A 19648-nucleotide genomic window follows, 5' to 3' on the forward strand; every position below is an offset into this window, starting at 1 on the left:
ACTCGACGAGTTCAAGGATAACCTCGGCGAGTTGGTTGAAGATAGTTCCGAAGTGTTAAATGAAGGAGAACTCATCGAGTTCTCGCTAGACTCGACGAGTGGAGTCGAGGTTGTTTGGGATTTGAAGAGCATGTACTCGGCGAGTTGGTAGAACAACTCGATGAGTCGAGTCAACTAGAAGGTTGACTTTGACTAGGACTTTGACCTTGAGAAGGACTTTAACAAGAGTTAACTTAGTTGACTGCTTGAGGACATTTAAGCTAAGTGTTGCCATTATTTTTGTATTGGTAGCTCGGGGAGCTAGAGGAGCAGCAGTTCGGGAATTGTCACATAGCAGCCATAGGGATATCAGCAAGGGTTCAACAGTGCAAGGTGAGTTTCCCTTTGTGTAGATGGGTCTACAACCATAATGTCGACCCATGTAGTTGTGAGTAGGAAGACCTGGGGGTTATCCCTAGGAATTGTATGCTAGTATGTTATTCCGAACCAACGTCCGATGTCGGGCGGGTGCCTGAGGAAGGTTTATCTGTTAGTTATTTCGGATCAAGATCCGATGTCGGGGAAAGCCCGAGGAAAGTTGCATGTTAGATTATACTCGTTGTCTGTGTGATACTTGTATGTGCCTGGTAGGGAGGTGACTATGGGTGAGGTCCCGTATCTCACCATCAGCAGGAGCTTGGACAGGGTTCTATGGCTTACTAGTAGCAGGACAGGGGCGAGGCCCAAGACAGGCAGGGCCTTAGGACAGTAATGCAGTAGGGTATGTTCATTTCATGTGTTACGTGTTATGGTTATATGATTGTATGCTTAAGTGGGCGGGGCCAAGAGACAGGTGAGGCCTAAGGAAACACATCTGTATACCGAGCGGGGCTCGAAGCCAGAAGGGGCCTGGGATCGGGCGGGGCTGATGTAGTGGGCGAGGCATGAAGTAGTGGGCGTGGCCCAGTGGTTGCAGTATGTTATTATGCATGGTATGTTATTGATGGGTTTTGAACATTCTAACACTTCCTAAGTGTACATGCAACCCTAATAAACCTTGGATCTATGTTTGTCTAAGATCCATGCAAATAATTATTTTTCCAAGGTTCATATCCTAACTAGCATGGCATGGGGAACATGAATCAAATAAAGCTAGTAGAAATACTTACCTTGTAGCAGTAGTTGATTGCTTGGGGTTTTAAAGCCTAGCACCAATAGTGTAAATGCCTCAAATTGAAATCACAAATCACCACAAACTTGGAACTTTGAGAGAATAGTCACTACTATTCTTGAAATCGGCCTTCACCTCTACAAGTGTCAACTAGTATGATTTCAAGAACCAAAGCCTCCTTTATATAGTGTGGTGGATTAGGGTTACATCCATGTAAACCCTAATACCCATGTCTCTTCATTTCCATGAGATCCATGGGTTAAAGCTCCATGGAGTATCCATGGACTTTTCCATACAAGCCTAGCTCATTTCAAATAAGCATTAGCCCACACTATATAACTATAGAAGCCCATATTTAATTAGTAATATCTTTGATCTCTAAATTAATCCTAGATTAATTATAGATCAATACTAATCAAATAATATGATCTTATACTAATATATTAGAACTTATAATATATTAATAAATCATAACTTGTACTATTTTCAAATATTATCCATAAAGTGTTCTGGTGAAGTGTAACCCAAATGGACCATGCCGGGTCGGGTCAAGTACATACCAAATATAGTTATGGACTTAGACACTATATCCAACAGTTATAGGTTGGGAAACTCACTAAGCTTCGTGTTTACAGTTGCAGTTTTGGTTTCAGGTACTTCTGGTGGCGAAGGGAGGAGCTCAGGGTGATCGCATGGCACACACCATAGTTAGTCAGCCTGGGATGTTTACTCTGATAATAAGAACATGATTTGAATTGATACTCCGAATTTATGTTATGAATTATGTTAAGGTTTTATAAATATGGTTTTAGTAATGTTTTTAAAGGAATTTTTTGGTTGCGATTTTTGGGTCGTTACAAGTTGGTATCAGAGCCTTGGTTTGAGGGATTCGGACATACTTTCGGGTGTGTCTGGACTCAAACTGAGGAATTGTTATAAGAATTTTCAAAAGAAAATCAATTTTCCTAAATATGAATTTTTGAGAAAAGAAAAAGAGTTTTAGAAAAAGCGAAAGGAATTTTAGAAAGAAAAGAACTTTGAAAAGAGAAAAAGGTGTGGTGTATGCAATTAGCCGAGCTCAAGTAAGTTCTCCCAAAATACCCATACAAGTTATGTTATGATTATCAGTTAGTAGAATAACATGCTAGATTAGGACTAAGGATCTAGAGAGGATGCCTTATGTGCCTGTTATATGTGCTTTTGAGCTACATGATAGTATTAGTTAGATAGTAGTAGGATAACATGTTTAGGTTATGCCTAAGTATATGAGCTTATGTCGCATGCTAGTACAGATTCTTGATATGTGAATATGATTGCTTGATTATGTTATGATTGGATTTTCCTTGTCTGAATGTTGCTTGCTCTGTGCTTTGTGGGATTCTGAGTGATGGGAGTTAGCTATTAGGTGAATATGTTAAGTCACATGTAATTAGGGTTGAATAATCCTAGAGTATTGGATTTGACCCTATTGCGCAACTCTCGTATGAGTCTAACCGTTGTAGGGATGAGTCCCTTACTCGAAGGATTATCTGAGCCTCGTTACATGTGATGGTATTCAGGTGATTTCTAATTGGCATCACGAGGAGACCTTCAGCAGTTGAGGACTGGTTGGGTCGGAGATTTCCCTAGGGTAAGCCTAGGATGAGTTTAGTGTTGGGAGCAGTAGTAGTAGTAAAAGGGACTTGGTGGAGTCGAAGCAGTTCTTGAGGAAAGTACGGATAGATATGGAAGGTAGTATGGGCCCGTACTACTGAAAGCAGAAGATTCGTACACGATTCAAGAAAGGCCGAAATGAAACCGGGAAACTTGTAGGGTGTGTATGTGTGATCATGCAGCAGTGATGTGTATGTTGATAGTTATTATGATATGGTTTCAGCATGGTGACATTACGCGAGAGACCAGTGGGCGGATCAGGCGTCGGAGAGGGATCAGGCTCGGGTTCAGGGACCGAGCAGCTTAAGGAGCGGATGAGAGAGTTTTGTATCATCTAAGATCAAGCACAGTATCTTGGACCAGACTCCTGTGATCTTTGGCATGGTCAAGGAGGGTATACTACAGATTTTGGACGAGAGACTGGGAGCCTTTCACGCAGAGATGATGGCTTTGATGGGAGCGCGTACCTTGACATTATGGGAGTTCAGATCCCGTGGAGCTCTAGATTATCATGGGGAAAAGGACCCCATTGCTAGAAAAAGATGGTTGGACAATGTTGCCAACGCTTTTTGTACGAGCCGGTGTCCCGAGGGGGACAAGGTCCGACTTACCTCCTGTCTTCTGAAGGACAGAGCACGAGATTGGTGGGAGGATGTTGGACATGCCATTGGTGATGATGTCGCGTTGGACGCGATGACATGGAGTGATTTCTCGGCCAGGTTCAGGGCTGAGTTTACACCAATTATTGAGGTGCAACAGTTGGCACGGGAGTTCCAGGATCTTCAGCAAACAACTGAGACTGTGGCAGAGATCACCGCCAAGTTCAGAGAGAGGACACTTCTTGTTCCACATATGTCGTGGATGAGGATATGAAGAAGGACCGATATCATGAGATGCTGAGGAGTGATATCAGGGAGTTTGTGAGCAGGTCCAGCTGCAAGATGCTGGAGGATATGATTTCTCGGGCCAGAGAGAGGGAGATTGATCTGGAGCAGATCATGAAGAGGAAGTCGGATGAGATTCAGGTAGCCACAGGTTCGGGAAAAAGGCCCAAGGGGTCAGATTCGAGATCGAGGGATTATCAGAGCCGCACCTGATGCGGGAATTGTGGAAGGACGCACGAGGGTGCGTGTAGGAGTGGTAGTGGTGGGGATTCTGGTTGCTTCAAGTGCGGCCAGACTGGTCATTTTAGCAGAGATTGTACTGCTGCCACCACTCAGGGATCAGACCTGATATGTTTTCATTGCAGTCAACGAGGCTACAAGAAGGCCCACTGTCCGAGTCTGGTTCTGGCAGGACGGGTGATAGCACCTGCCCCTACAACTTTGACGATCACCAACAGCCATCAGGGATTCAGGGATGAGCTGAGGCGCCTGCGGTAGGAGTCAGGGCTTTTCAGTTGTCTACCGTGGAGACGCGAGCAACACCGGATGTTGCAAGTGTGTATCTTTTATTTCCCTGTTAACTTTTACTCATGATTATATTGTTATGGTTCTGCATCAGTAAGGATAATGATATTTCGGAATTTTGTGGCGTGCTTGTGATTGAGTTATATGTCATCTGTACACCTTGGATTTTAGAATGATAGTTAAGGACGTCCCCTGTAGAGCAGACTACTTCGGATGTAGTAACTATAGCATGTATGCACGAGACTCGATAGTGTCTTTCTAGTTTCAGGAAGGTGTCATTTGGGGATAAATAAGTTAGATCTATAGTTGTGGTAAGATTGGGGTGTTCAGCGGTTCGGTCAATGGATAATAGGAAGGATTAGGAATCCTTTTCAAGCATTGAGCCGAAAGGTATTAGCAGGATCAAAGTGGGGGAGAACCCTTCAAATATTAAGGTGCCGGTAGCATGCTAGACTTAGAAGGATTAGTGACCCCCGAGAAGGAACCGAAAGCAGTCTGAGGGGTGAGTGGGTTCAGGAGTTGGTTTGCATAACCCTAGATAGGTGAGACCTTGGGAGAGATCACTCCAGGATGCAGTTGGGTGAGACCCGTGGGTCAAGCCCGTATGTTAGTAGCAGTATGGGTGAGACATGGGAGCAACATTGCTCAGTAGTATGGTTTGGGTGAGACCCGTGGGCGAATCCCGGGTGACAGTAGCTAGATAGGGTAGACTAGAGGGGAGAACCACTCTAGGATATAATCGGGTAAGACCTGTGGGTGGGGCTCGTGGGATTATAGCAGCGCAGATAGGACCTGGTAGGGACCTTAGGGTCAAGATGGGGGATCGAGGATCCCAGGACTTGTAGCGCCAGAGTGGCAGAGTAGATGGAGCAGCTTAGATAGCCGAAGTATCCTCAGAAGTCGTTGGGAGCGACTAAGAGATTTGTGTTGGGTGTAGTAACCAGTGGGAGTCCGGTAACCCAGTTAACGGCAAATTAGTTGGGACCAGGGTGGTATTGGTTTATCGGGAAAGCGGATAAAAAGATAGCAGGGTTCTCAGTCAGAGGGAGTAATGATTAGAGGAGTTTGGTGTGAGACAGCTAGTTAAACGAGGAGTGTTACGCCTCTCACAGCAAGGTTAAATAATCTCAGAGGGAAGGGTTTGGCCCTGTTGCGCAGCTCTTGTATGAGTCTAATCGTTACAGGGATGAATCTTTACTCGAAGGATTACCTGATCCATTCGCTGGGTTGGGTGCTCAAAACTAAGTTATAGTAGCAAGAAGTATTCAGTGAGTATCAACAGTAGTGACCAGCACTAGGAGTGGTTAGAGTAATGGATACCGGGAAGGATATGTCCTTCACAGTGGTAGAGGAGTTAGTTAGTTGTGGAACGTTGCCTTGGAAAGGCCAGTAAGCGCGCAAGGAAAAAGGGGGTGAACCCCTAGGATGTCCAACATAAGTACTCGAGGAGTACCAGAAGGATTGTCAGTTGAGTAAGTTATGTTCTCAGGATTAATGAGATCAAAGTGCATTTGAGGAGTGTTATTTGCAAGGACTAGTGTTAGTCTGAATGACCGGCCGAAAGGTCAATGGAAGTGGTCAGCAGGAGTTAGATTCATCAGGCAGGAAGGTTGAAAGCATATTACAGGACAGTTAGCCATAGCGGATTTTCAGGACGAAGTCTAGTTTAAGTGGGGGAGAGTTGTAACACCCAGAATTAGAAAGACCATGAAAGGAAAGGAAACCCTAAGTCAAAAGGGGTCAACTTGTCGAGTCTAGGGAAGAACTTGACGAGTCGAAGCGGGATCCGTGTGCAAGATTAAGTGACCGACTCGACGAGTCGGCAAGTAGACTCGGTGAGTCAGGTCTGGGTTAGGAAACCCTAATTTCGGGACTTGGTACCCTATTTAAGCATCTTATTCACTTCCTAAGGGCTCATTTGCGTCCCATATTGTCCAAAACTCGAAACCCTAGCCACCTAACTCCATTGTTGAGAGATTTCTTGCCGTGAGAGTGAAATAAATCTTAGAAAAGGAAGAAGGGCCTTCGGGGTGCAAGAAGAAGCTATAGATCCAGAGTTGGGGTATGTCATACCCCCGAACCAGACGGCGGAAACGTCCGGGGGCTGTTGTGACTTATTTGAATACCATCACAATGATTATACATGAATCATAACATCATTCATCACCATGCATTGAAATATTACAATTGATATTTTTACATTCAGTACATTGTTTTAAACATTACAATTCCATAACATAAACCGTCCGATCATTATTCTAAGCAAAACACCATGATATAACTTGATACATTTTCTTCTGTTTACCTGTTACCTGAGAATACAAGTTATTTTGAAAACGGTCAATATATGAAATGTTGGTGAGTTCATAAGTAATGTTATGGAAAATGATTTTTGTGAAGTTTGAAAACCCAGAAAATCCAATATTTTCTGAAAAGAGTATTGTTTATAAAAAGATGTGAAGATCCGTAAATATGCTTGTTGATTTTGAAAACATGAATAATTGTTGAACTTTGTATACTTCACATAAGTTAAAATGTTGAACGCCCCGGGAAAACCCGATGTTTTCCCAATACATAAAATTACATGTCTTGTTTATTTTTATACCGTTACGACGATTATTTTTGATTACCCAGGTGACATTAGATTAACTAAGGGTTGTGAGTTGTTACAATTACGCATTATTGAAAATGACTAGTTTATAACTACAAATTATGAACGATCCTTGAGGCGTCGTCCATACTACTCACATAATCCAACAACCCCGACTTCTCTTGTTTAACGACACGAGTCTGCTTACTCAGTTTCTCATAGCCCCACAACCGAGGAGAAATGAAAGTAAGAAGCCTCCTTTATTTCCATAAGTCATTCAAAGTTATCGGGAATGAGAAAGGCACTTGGCCTGACTCGCATTTGAATTCTCGACTTCGCTAGCAGTACTAATGGACCCTTGGAGCCCAACAACACAATAGTGCTATCGAAAGTCCTTTTACATGTAATTGGGTCATAGAAGGCCCATTAACATGTAAGCGCGTTCCCTTCGGGCCCAAAGATCATGTCATTGGGCTAGCAAGGCCCAACAAGCACAATTTGAGACTTTCAAGCCCAAAGATTGAATAGTGACTCCTCGTAGTTATCGCGTGTTTATTGAAGTATATGATTTACTGATTTTTGGTTTTGTTATTGATTCGAGACCGAATCAATGCATCTGATAACAATATTGGTGTTGAAAGTGTATTTGTTATTACGATTCGCCGGTAGTCGTGGATCTCGCATTTTGTCTTAAGGGATTTGTTTGTTTTAAAGTAAGAATTTTACCTTTTCACAACCCTTCTTTTATAAAGTTAACACTTTTAGTCCTTTATATAAAAGAATTTCCATTTTAGTCCTTAAACCAATTTTTCTTGATACTTTAGTATCAAAACTTATGGAAAAGACATTTTCAGCCCATAATTACTTTATAAACAGCTTAAGTCCTTCAAAAAGGAAGTTTTCTCGGTTAGAACCCCCACTTTCGCAACTTTTACAATTTTTGCCCAAAATAGGAAATTTTTACATTTTTGATCCTTTTTGAATTTGAAAAAAACATTTTTGACCTTTGAAATGGTTTTAATACACTTTAAATCCCCTATTTTATAAAAAAAACTTCCTTTTCAGCCCCTCAAACTTAAAAATCTCGCATATTGAGGCTTATTGGGCCGAAAAGCCCATGTTTAGCCCATTTAGTTTTAGTCCTTCAAAAATGCTTTATTTCAGAAAGATTATTATAGAAACTGTTTGGACTCTGTTGACCCTCCAGAAACTATAACTTGTCGGTTTGGGCCCTTAGTTTTGCATTTTTAACAATTTAAGCCCAAAAATGGGTTTTATGTCCAAGCATGTTCATCCTAACCATATGAGTTATTTTTCTTGACTTGATTAGGGTAAAATAGTTTATGTTATGTTTATTTCCTTCCCTAGGTTTTAGATCTCGGTTTTTACATACTTTTTGGATAACATTCTCATCACAACACATGATATCACACACAAACATGCATCAAATCACACATAGCATACATTTACACAAAGATCTACACATTTACTTGTATTCTCCCCCATAAAAACTCATAAAACCGAAAAGAAAGGGGGTATGAAACTCACCTTGGGTGTGGTTTCGGTTTTGGAAGGAAAAGATGAGAAGAATTCGATCCTAGCAACCTTTCTTGAAAGATCTCGAACTTGGATGCTTCTAAGGTGCTAGATCATAAGTTTGAATGAATTAAGAGATGATTTTTGAATGAAATGAAATGGATAGCTTATGGATCCAAGCAATATCTTACCTTAGATGATGATTTTTATGGAAGAAATCCCTTGAACACCTCTTGGATCTCAAAAATATGGAGGAGAAATGAGAGAGTTTCTTGAGAGAATTGTGAGTGAAATGTGTGTGTGTGTGTGCTTGGATTCGGCCGAGAGCAAGAGAGAGAGGGAGAAGAAGAGAGTGCTTGCATGGAAGTATGGGAAATGCATGGATGTATGGGTTATGTTTGCATGGAAATCCTTTAGGCAATTGTGAGGTGGCATAGGAAAAGTCAACTCCTCTTTTACTTTGGGCTTGGGCTGAGAATGGAGAGAGAAGAGAGAGTTTTTGGGCCTTAAAGGCTTAAGCCCAATTTCATAGTTATGTTGAGTGATTTTTGGTCCTAATAAATATAAGTGTGATTTTTATGACCTATTAGGGCTCAATTGGGTTAATTATGCCCCAAAATGGTTCATATAATTAATTTATTTCATTCTAGGCCCAATATTGCCCAAAATATTGAAATACATGGAAGTGGGTCCAATTAGAGCCCATTTAAGAGTTCTAAGCCCAAGGTGGTCAAATTGGGAGCTTATTGGTCCATTGGGCCCAATAAGGAAGTGCTAGTCCAAAATGGACTTAAACAGGAACTTCTAGGGTTTCCAATTGCTTATTGACCACTTGTATTGCTTGCATGCTGTGTTTGATTGAAATTTTTTTGTCATAGATTATGCATCATACATGCTTTCATGTTTTTGATTCATAATTGACATAAGTGTTGTAGTTACAAGGCAAAAAAAAATTCTAGTTGTGACAGGGTAGCATCTCAGACCACTTAGAGGTAAAAAGCTTATACCTTGACTGATAATCATTTAGATCCCCTTTCTAGCTTAGATTTTGTCACATTTGGACCATTTCCAAGGTTAATCCGAACATTGAGCCATTGAGGACGAAAGTGACTTAAGATCTAAGCAACTCTGTGCTTTAGAAGCTCTGAGGGGGCAGCTTTGCCCAACCATAGCTTCGTTTCATGACCTAGGCCTTCTTTGAAGCTTGGATTAAGTGTTCTAGCCTCATAACACCTTGCATGCAAGTAAAGTTAGCAACTTTACGTGTAATGCTAGCATTAGAAGTCCAGATCTATAGGTTGAAGGTGCTGGAATGGACTGTAATCGAAAGAGTAGATATGTCACAAGGTGAACTCGGCGAGTCAGTTCATGGACTTGGCGAGTCCAAGGAAATCTTCTTAGTTATGAAGATGAACTCGACGAGTTTTTCATATAACTCGGCGAGTCATGGCCTAGATATTCATGCGATGATAATGAACTCGACGAGTTCAAGGATGAACTCGGCGAGTCGCTTGAAGATAGTCCCGAAGTGTTAAAAGAAGGAGAACTCGTCGAGTTCTCGCTGGAGTCGACTAGTAGAGTCGAGGTTGTTTTGAGATTTGAAGAGTATGGACTCGGCGAGTCGAGTCAACTAGAAGGTTGACTTTGACTAGGACTTTGACCTGGAGAAGGACTTTGACAAGAGTTAACTTAGTTGACTGCTTGAGGATATTTAGGCTAAGTGTTGCTATTATTTTTGTATTGGTAGCTCGGGGACCTAGAGGAGCAGCAGTTCGGGAATTGTGACATAGCAGCCAGAGGGATATCAACAAGGGTTCAACAGTGCAAGGTGAGTTTCCCTTTGTGTGAATGGGTCTACGGCCACAATGCCAGCCCATGTAGTTATGAGTAGGAAGACCCGGGGGTTATCCCTAGGCATTTTATGCTAGTATGTTATTCCGGACCAAGGTCCGATGTTGGGCGGGTGCCTGAGGAAGGTTTATCTATTAGTTATTCAGGATCAAGATCTGATGTCGGGGCAAGCCCGAGGAAAGTTGCATGTTAGATTATACTCATTGCCTGTGTGATACTTGTATGTGCCTGGTAGGGAGGTGAGTGTGGGTGAGGTCCCGTATCTCACCATCAGCAGGAGCTTGGACAGGGTTCTATGGCTCACTAGTAGTAGGACAGGGGCGAGGCCCAAGACAGGCGAGGCCTTAGGACAGTAATGCAGTAGGGTATGTTCATTTCATGTGTTACGTGTTATGATTATATGATTGTATGCTTAAGTGGGTGGGGCAAGAGACAGACGAGGCCTATGGAAACACATCTGTATACCGAGCGGGGCTCGAAGCCAGACGGGGCCTGGGATCGGGCGGGGCCCGATGTAGTGGGCGAGGCCCGAAGTAGTGGGCGTGGCCCAGTGTTTGCAGTATGTTATTATGCAAGGTATTTGATAGGTTGGGAAACTCACTAAGCTTCGTGCTTACAACTGCAGTTTTGGTTTCAGGTACTTCTGGTGGCGGAGGAGGAGCTCAGGGTGATCGCATGGCACACACCATAGTTAGTCAGCCTGGGGTGTTTACTCTAATAATAAGAACATGATTTGAATTGATACTCCGAATTTATGTTATGACTTATGTTATGGTTTATAAATATGGTTTTAGTAATGTTTTTAAAGGAAATTTTTGGTTGCGATTTTTGGGTCGTTACATATATTGCGTACAAAAAAGAAGGAAATGGACTAAATATGAACAAAATCAACAGTTGGGTACCCTCCTGAGTCATTTTCCCTTAAAAGAAAGAGAAAACTTCAAATTTTGTCCTTTTTTTGTTTATATGATTTTAAAATACAAATTTTTTTTAAAGGTTTACTGTATTTTTGGCTTCTCTTTAAATTGAAATGGTTAACTTGCCTTTATTTAATTTCATTTTGATTTTTTCTATAGATAAAATTATAAAAATGGTTATTGTGGTTTTTCATTTTATGTGGTTAAGGTCCAAACCTTTAAAAAGTCGTGGATTTGGTTCTTTTTGAGAAGTTTTATTGTGGAATAAGTCTCTGGAGTTAACCATTGTTACTTTGTGGTTGTTACACCCCTCGTGTTCATCACACACGAGGGCAAAAATGTCTTTTTACATGAGCAACAACTGTAACCGTATTAGCACCATAATTCCATCAAAATCTCACTTGCTTCTTACACTTCTCTCTTTTTCATCATTGATACGCAGCGTAAAAACCGTAATCGAAGAGATTTGGTCCAATATGCTTTATTATTTTGCATTTTAGTTGAAAATGGTATTCGTAATATGGGCAATAAGGCCAAAATACAAACATACTATACCTCATAGAATCACGGTTAGTTCTTATAATCCTCTGCTTCTAAAAATTTCTTTCGTTTCTTGATGATATGAATACTAGAGTTAAAATGCATACATGTGAGACTTTTTTACTTTATGTTTTTTTTGTATTTTTGTAGAGCATGCACCAACAATGTTTATCATAGAGCTACACCATGGTGGCGAGTTTACCAAGCAACAAATATGTTGAAGGTAAAGTGTGATATATCGATTCAATAAATCCATGAACTAGACATAATGATGCTAGATCTAGGCTATTTTGTGCCATATGAGATATTACAATTTTAGGATTCCCCATGAAGACAAGTACTTTGGTCTTAGAGCTTTAGGGAATGACAATGATGTCTTGAATTTAGCTAAATATATTGGAGATAACAAGGTCATTGAAGTGTATACTGCACATGGTAAAACTAATTTGTTGACCCATTTCATGTCTTCTAAAGGGAAGCCAAGTTATAATTAAGGAGCTCTATGATGACGATCTTCCAAAACAGAAAAAACATATTTTAATTACCATCAAAGGATAAAACCCCAATAACAAAGGAACCCGATGATCAAAAACAGTTGGGAGAATATATGTTACTTGATACTTTATAGTATCCTTAAACAAGTTTCACCAGAGTTCAAGGTAAGAGTAAAATATGAATCCCTTGTAAACATGACATTGCAACCCTTTATGAAATGACCAAAAACCCATAGGATGTTGGGACATTTAAGGTTCACTAATTGGACACATGGAAGAATGCATATTCATATAAAGTGGAGCTCATAAAAGGAAGAATAATATGGCCTAAAAGTTTATGTCCAACCAAACTTATTCCTTCCCCACATCACAAGAAAATATGTATACCTAAGAAAAAGAGGAAGAAAAGTGAAGATGAAAGGTTGAGTCAAAGTCAAAGAGGAACTCAAGTTATTAGTTGAGAAGAAGGTTGTAAAGTTGGTCCTGAAACCATGTTTGATGGTTTCAGGACTTGAGACGTATGCTCAAGTTCGAAAGGGAGCTTCATCTTATTCATAAATATGTTCTTAAGGATCCCTACATCGTTATCTCATAAGGTTGTTTAAGACAAGCATAAAATATCTCTCAACAACTCAAAAGAAATGGCTTACCTCATATTAGTCACGATGTTTCCTAGAACATCTTGATGCACATGACACAATAAACCATCTTAAGGACATGCTCCAAGGGCATGTTAGGTGGAGGCAATTTGAGACTATGAAAACCTTAAGGAGACGTAGTCAGAAAAAAGTAGAATTTATGTATGTCCTGAGAATAAAAGCGTATATTGACAACTTAAGGAGTATATGATTTCCCTTAGGCTAGGAGTTAGCCATAGATTGTACCCTCATCTCAACGAGTGTTTCATATGGTGATTTCATCTCGAACTTCAGCACGATGAACATAAATGTGCCTTTTATGAGATTGAATGACATGCTTATGAGTCTTATATGGTCAAATCCTCCAAAAATGCTATTCCAACTAAGGGTGTTCAAAAATATCCGTATTCAAAATTCCGAATCTGAATTATCCGAAAAATCGGATATCCGAATTTTTGGATATCCGAAATTTCGGATATCCATTTTTTCGGAATCGGAATTGGATAGTGTTTTTAAGTTTTTTCGGATAATTCGGATATCCGACATCCAAAAATTTTGATTTTAATGTATACATTATTTGTTATTTTGATCACATATATCTTATAATATGAATGTTAGTAACTAAAACATATTTATAATACCCTTAATTAAATACTTATATTACTTAAGATGTCTTTCTAATTTAAAAATATGTCTTTCTAATTTAAAAACTTCATATGCCTTTCAAATTTCAACAAAATTTCAAATTTTCGGATGTGCTCGAACAAGGTCCGCCATGGACCATTCGGGAGGTAACTGCCTTTCAGTTTCATTTAGTAATTGGTTTAATGTATGACTTATGCTTTCCAGGATTTCCGGAAATGGTGGAGCGCATTGCGCCTCTGACTCAGTACTTGATAGACTATCCAATGAAGAATCTGCGGATCCCAAGAAGTCCATATCAGTCTCTTAGGATAGCATAAAAAAAAGCTCACTCGGGCTTGGTTGCCCGTAGAGAATCAAAAAATCTTGTTCCGGTTGCATCCGAAAATAATAAAATAGTCGTGTCGCGCTCCCCTATCTTTGTTTAGGTAGCTTAAGCTTCTCTTTAGCATGACCAACAGTCTTACTTAATGAGGGTAGCTTGGCTATTATATCTGAAATTTCAGATACGGAATCGGATACCAAAAATTAACTATTCAAAATTTCGGATATCCGAATTTTCGGATATCCGGTTATGAACACCCCTAATTCCAACGTTGTTTGTAAAAAGCAACTATAAAACACCTAAGTATAATATAATTGAGTAAGAGTAAGTGTAGTCATAGTTGATTTGTTCCTTCTAACCCCGGTAAAAGAGATATCTTTTAGGCCTCATTGATTGCATGCTTACACTAAGTGTGTAGCTACACTCGGACATAATTGATAGTCAATCATGTAGTTTCTTTAGAGTCACAACGAATCTATATTGAGATATACATTTTTTTTAAAAAGTAAGAGCTAAACGAGAATTTTATGTCTAACGATTCATACTAAATATCGAGAACAAGAAATATATGATCACTTATTTGGGACCGGATCAAACCTAAGGGTTTATAAGATCTAAGTAGTTGTCAAGAAGACATAACATGTGTAAAGTTATGAGTTTGACCATAGAGACGTTGTGACATGTGCAAGTCGAAGTCTATTGTAGATATGTCTACTACACAACATGGTAACACAAATTGATTTACATAGGCATATATGAGTTACACACTTGACCCAAGATGAAAAACAAGAATAAACAAATGAGAAAAAAAATTAATTTATTATTTATTAAGTGTCAATAAGTAATTAGAAACTAATATGATTAATTTATTATTTATTAGTAAAGTGTTAATAAATAATTAAAAGTTAATGGAAAAAATATTTATTAAGATTTAACATATAATTAGATGGGATTCATTAATTATGTCTAAAATAATTATATTAGTATTAGGAATAACTAATGAGTCATTTTATAGGCATAATTATTAACGAATAAACTAATATTATCCTTGAATTCAGATAAGAAAAAGATAAGATTTCTTACATCTATATAAAATGATGAGATTGAAGGGATTCGATGCTCCAAAAACCCTTAGAAATTTCGTTAATCCTCCTCCCATCCTCTCTTATGGTCGACAACTTTTCGACTTTTTCAGTTGAAATTCTGAAGCCTTTAGAATTAAGGTTTCTTGTTTGCTTGGGCAGTCAAGGGGTGCGATATTATCAGAGAGACTCAACTAGTTTGGGTCCTTGAGCTTCATGATAATTGTAAAAAGTAACTCTTAAACCCTCTCTCAGGATTATGGTTATTATTAGTGAAAAGAATCAACGATCCAAGTATAGTAATCAATGTTTTTGTTTTAGATGTTTCCTATGGTATCAATGTCTTTGAGCTTGAGGAGCAACGTAGGTTAGCCCAAGTGATCATTTTTGATACGTTAGGAATTGAGAAAAGTTGTCCACATATGAGTAACGTTTGAGGCATCAGTAATGCCACTTGGATGATTGAAAAGGATACAACTAATGCTTCTCTTCTTTTGCTTACAAACACAAACAAAACCTATCTTTTTCACATAGACGTTTCAACAATTTACTCAATAGTCATTTTCAAAAATTTCCTTTCTACATCCATTTCAATAACGATAAGAATCGACATGTGTTGTTTGACTTATATAACCCCATACTAAGAATAACGACAAAATGATAAACAAAAAGGAAACTAGATGTTACCTGGGCCAATTGGCCCAATCATTTATTTATACAATAACTTCTTGTAAACAGATTTCTTACCAACTTATCCAACCATGCTTCAATCTTTTAATCTTTTTATCAATTTAAGCAAGTGAATGGGTAAAATAAGCAAAATAAAACATCCTTTCATTAGTAAAATAATGCATAATTTGATAGCAAATTGAAACATGGCTTTTTAAAGTGGTAAGAGATCCATTTTTATTGCATAAATTGGTAATTTTTATGTATTAAAACGGATTACCATTGTAATACGTGGATTTATCACTTAAACCAAATCAAGAAATGATTCCATCTCGTTTGATCCATTAATCAAGACTAGATCCTAAATCTATGATCTTGACCTAAATCAGGATAATGATCCACTAACATTTATGATGAAAATTGTGGACAATAATACCATTTTGGCATCAATTCAACCCTAAGGCTCCATTTGTTGTGGGTGACATGACATGATAAGACAGTTTGTACTGTGTTTGGAGTATACTGGACTTGGACCGATGTCAATGGGACAACCCAAAAAGGTTTCTTATGTGCAAAAGACATGAATACCCTCTTCATCTTCATCATCAGAAATAGCCATAAAAAACTTTTTAAGTATTATAGTCTATGTTTCTTCATCACAAGAATCCAATTCACTAGTAGACTCATCTGTACAACTCGTATCACTTAAAGACAGATCATCATCATCATCAACATCATCATCATCATCATGATCATCAACTTCACCTGCTGATAATTCTTGGTTTGATAAACCATCAACATTCTCCTCAAGAACTTGGTGGGACCCAATAACAGTGTTGCACTTATGATCAGCAGAAGAGTCGCCATAAAGTGCAATGTGTCTATGATATAACTCAAGTTCCTTCTCAGAAACAGCAATAAAGTGTCTTACAGACTCCAGGGATTGCTCATACTTTGACTTTTCAAGTGCCTGAATTGTATCAAATCACAAATAAGAACAACAAATCATGCAAAATGAAGATAGGATAATTGGTGTATACTTACTTTTTTCTTGGATAATGTGTCGATTGGACTCATAACCTCTGGCATCACATAATCCTTCCCACGATAAAAGATTATGGTGTCATCTCCGATCACCTGAATTGGGATTCCACCACTTAATCTTGCAATTTCATTAGCATAATCTTGGATTTGACCTGGTTTACAGGGCTTGCAGATGACCTTTACAGTTTCATGTTTTTTCCAATGCATATGCATATTCAGGATGACACCTCCAAACACGCCTCTTCTACCAACTGGAACGTAATTGGATCCTTTTTGAGCCATCTTCTTCATGTAGAATCGTTCTTCACCTGTCATGTCAACGGGTTTCACCATTGGTCCTTGAAGTTTTGAAACTTCATACCTCTTCAGCCTTTCAATCAGCAAGGATTCTTTGATTTTTGCCTGAATGTGTGTTGCATTCTCACTTAACAATACAACAGAAGAGATTTGGAGATTGATTGAATTGAAACATAAGATGTTTTGTATGATTATGATACTGACCTTTTCGAGCTTATATTTGATTCGTTCCTCAGCATTGGCAAACCTGGCTTTCTTTTTAGATCCTTTGATGGTGAGACGACGGGGGTCCTTTTTGTTTGCTAAGTTTCTCTTGTGCTTCTCTTTCTTTCTTTGCAACTTGAGTTTTTTCTTCGTTTTCCATTTGAATTTCTTAGGTGGATCGATTTCATATGCCTCGAATTTGGGTTTGCCTTCTGATATAACGCAACGCACTGTTGATTGATACGATGACGATGACGAAGACCCGTAGTGCCTACAAATTGTCGAGTTTCTGAATGCCCACCAAGTGTTCGATGAAATGAATGAGGATAAATTGGGTTCTTGGTATGGAATTAGCCTGGCATAAGTTCAGTTAAAAATGAATTTGGCATATGGGTTTGAATTCGATATACTACAAGTATGAATTATCAATGGAGCAATTGAAGAAATTGCGATTATGGATACCTGGTGGTACTGAGAGTGTAAGAGGTGAAAGTGGATTTGAATAACGAAGCAAAGCATCGCCTTCGGAAGCCACCAAATGAACGATTTGCCATATCATTGATTACGATTCGTAAAAGAGAGCTTAACAAATAAGCTCCAGGAGTATAAACATATATACCTTTCAGTTTTCATTCATTTAAGCTCCTGAAGTAAAACATATATACTTTTGTTTTCATTCCTGAAGTAAAACATATATACTTTTCATTTTTTATAGTGCAGTTGTTTCTTTTTCAATACTCTTCAGGAAAAAAAAAAAAAAAAAAAAATTGTCTGTGTGTTTTTCTTGGTTTTTCTACCTCTTCCAACCTTATTTTTTTTTTTTTTTTTCTTGCTAAAATATTGATTATATATTATTGAAATTTTATTTCATTTTTTTTTATTTTTTTGTTTATTCTTGTTGATTTTTTTTTATATTGAATAATAATAATTTGTTAATGAAATATCATTATTTTATGCTAATATCTATATTTTTTGTAAAAATATCATTATTTTTTTGCTGAAATATCATAAATTCTTACCGAAATATCATACATTATTAAATTTTCAGTATTAAAAAACTATTTTAACATCCCAAGTTCAGGTATACTTCGAGAACCTTGATCTATTGAGTTATTATCTATTTTAGCCCTTATTATAAAAAGAGTAAAAAACAAGTACGTGGGGTGTACCTGAGGTGTACGCTTAGCATACTCGTCAGCGTGTATTTGACGCGAAGACCACCTAGTACGCTGGGCATACTAGGCCCAGAGTGCAACCCTAATTTGGGGTGAGTCCCCTATATAAGGGATATGATGGCCTCATTTCTGGCCACCATTCCAAAGAGAAAAACCCTCAGAATGCCTTAACCCTCGTTCTAAGCTTGAGTGTGTGTGTGTGTGTGTGTGTGTGTTTGAGCCTTGTGAGTGTTTGTGTGGTTTTGAGGAGAAGAGAAGGTCTTGAAGAAGAAGGAGTCGGAGCCCAAGCTTCTAGATCATAGCAAATCTAAGTGAGAGGCTTCTTATTGAGGTAAAAAGCTTCATACTTTGCCTTTCCTTTGTTATGAGCATGTTGATGAGTATGTTAGGGTTTTTGTCCCAAAAGCTGGAGACTTTATGAGATAATTAACTCCAGAGACCTTGATCTGCCCCTTTTTAGTGTATTGTGTGTAGTAGAGTCATAAAAATCCAATATTGGGCGTTGAGAGTGAGCCATGCATGAGTTATGAGCTTCTTAAGGAAAGGGAATGGGTATTTTGAGTGTTTGTGACCTAATCAGCCTTGCAAAGGCTTAAAGTCACTACCTTTATGGACTAAGAGACGTTAAGGAGTCCAGATATGAGATATGAGCCTGTGTCTTAACTGATTAAGACCAAAAATGAGAGGAGTGTGAAACTGGGGCGTACGTTGGGCGTAATCCCAGTACGTGCGACGTAGGGGTCGAGCATCCCCGATGTCTGCATAGCAGCCCAGTACGTGCAGCGTAGATATCGAGTACGCGTAGCGTACTCCCTGCCGTTAACTTTTGTTATCTTTTAGGGTTTGGTCAAATTATGGACTATTAAGCCTATGGAATGGTAAAATGGTCTTTTCAGCCTTCTATGAGTATATAAGGGTTAGTCTAGTTCTTGAGAGCCGATATTAATTAGAGAAAATTATTATGTGTTAGGCGGAGGCTAGACCAGTGGGTAGAGTTCGAGATTTCCGAGTTTGAGGTTTCATTTGCTAGCTTATGAGGTGAGTCTTCTCAATATACTTACCTTGTGTGGTAACTTTGTGTGTGACCAGATGGTCTTATGTGTATGAGCTATGTTCTGAGATATCCTGCTATTTGTTTTGTGATATGCTTACTATGTATTATATTGAGCTGATGAGTTGAGGGACCGGAAGGTCCATCTGAGTTGTGGGACCGGAGGGTCCCACTGAGATACATTGACCGGAGGGTCTTATTGAGATATAGCCTTGAGTGGCTAATGTGTTGTGTGGTATTTTGGGGAACTCACTAAGCTTTATGATTACCGTGTTATGTGTTATGTGTTTCAGGTAGTTTCTAGGATCGCGGCAAGGCACCGGCATGATTGTACACACTGGCGGAAGATTGCTTTTATGATTTTGGGATTGTGTTTTATTG

The 19648-nt window shown here is 38.9% G+C and overlaps 1 protein-coding gene across 1 annotated transcript; it reads right to left on the reverse strand.

The window, feature by feature from the left end:
- Nucleotides 1-15808: 15808 nt before the first annotated feature.
- Nucleotides 15809-17692, reverse strand: LOC145039696 (RNA-binding CRS1 / YhbY (CRM) domain protein). Its single transcript, XM_078987722.1, has 4 exons — nt 17504-17692; nt 17042-17396; nt 16541-16942; nt 15809-16466 (listed from the first exon to the last, which is right to left on the reverse strand). Exons 1-4 carry the CDS (start codon nt 17593-17595, stop codon nt 16140-16142), a joined length of 1176 nt encoding a protein of 391 aa, XP_078843848.1. The 5' UTR covers nt 17596-17692; the 3' UTR covers nt 15809-16139.
- Between the last annotated feature and the right edge of the window lie 1956 nt (nt 17693-19648).

This window comes from Lactuca saligna, chromosome 1 (genome assembly GCF_052625555.1).
Source record: "Lactuca saligna cultivar CGN05327 chromosome 1, ASM5262555v1, whole genome shotgun sequence".
Taxonomy (NCBI): domain Eukaryota; kingdom Viridiplantae; phylum Streptophyta; class Magnoliopsida; order Asterales; family Asteraceae; genus Lactuca; species Lactuca saligna.

What these genes read in the sequence shown, in the direction of transcription:
- LOC145039696 (XM_078987722.1), bottom strand. Translation starts at nt 17,595, where the DNA reads ATGGCAAATCGTTCATTTGGTGGCTTCCGAAGGCGATGCTTTGCTTCG. An exon ending in TCAAATATAAGCTCGAAAAG is followed by an intron (nt 16,943 to 17,041) that starts GTCAGTATCATA and finishes ACACACATTCAG; the next exon opens with GCAAAAATCAAAGAATCCTT. An exon ending in ACACATTATCCAAGAAAAAA is followed by an intron (nt 16,467 to 16,540) that starts GTAAGTATACAC and finishes GATACAATTCAG; the next exon opens with GCACTTGAAAAGTCAAAGTA.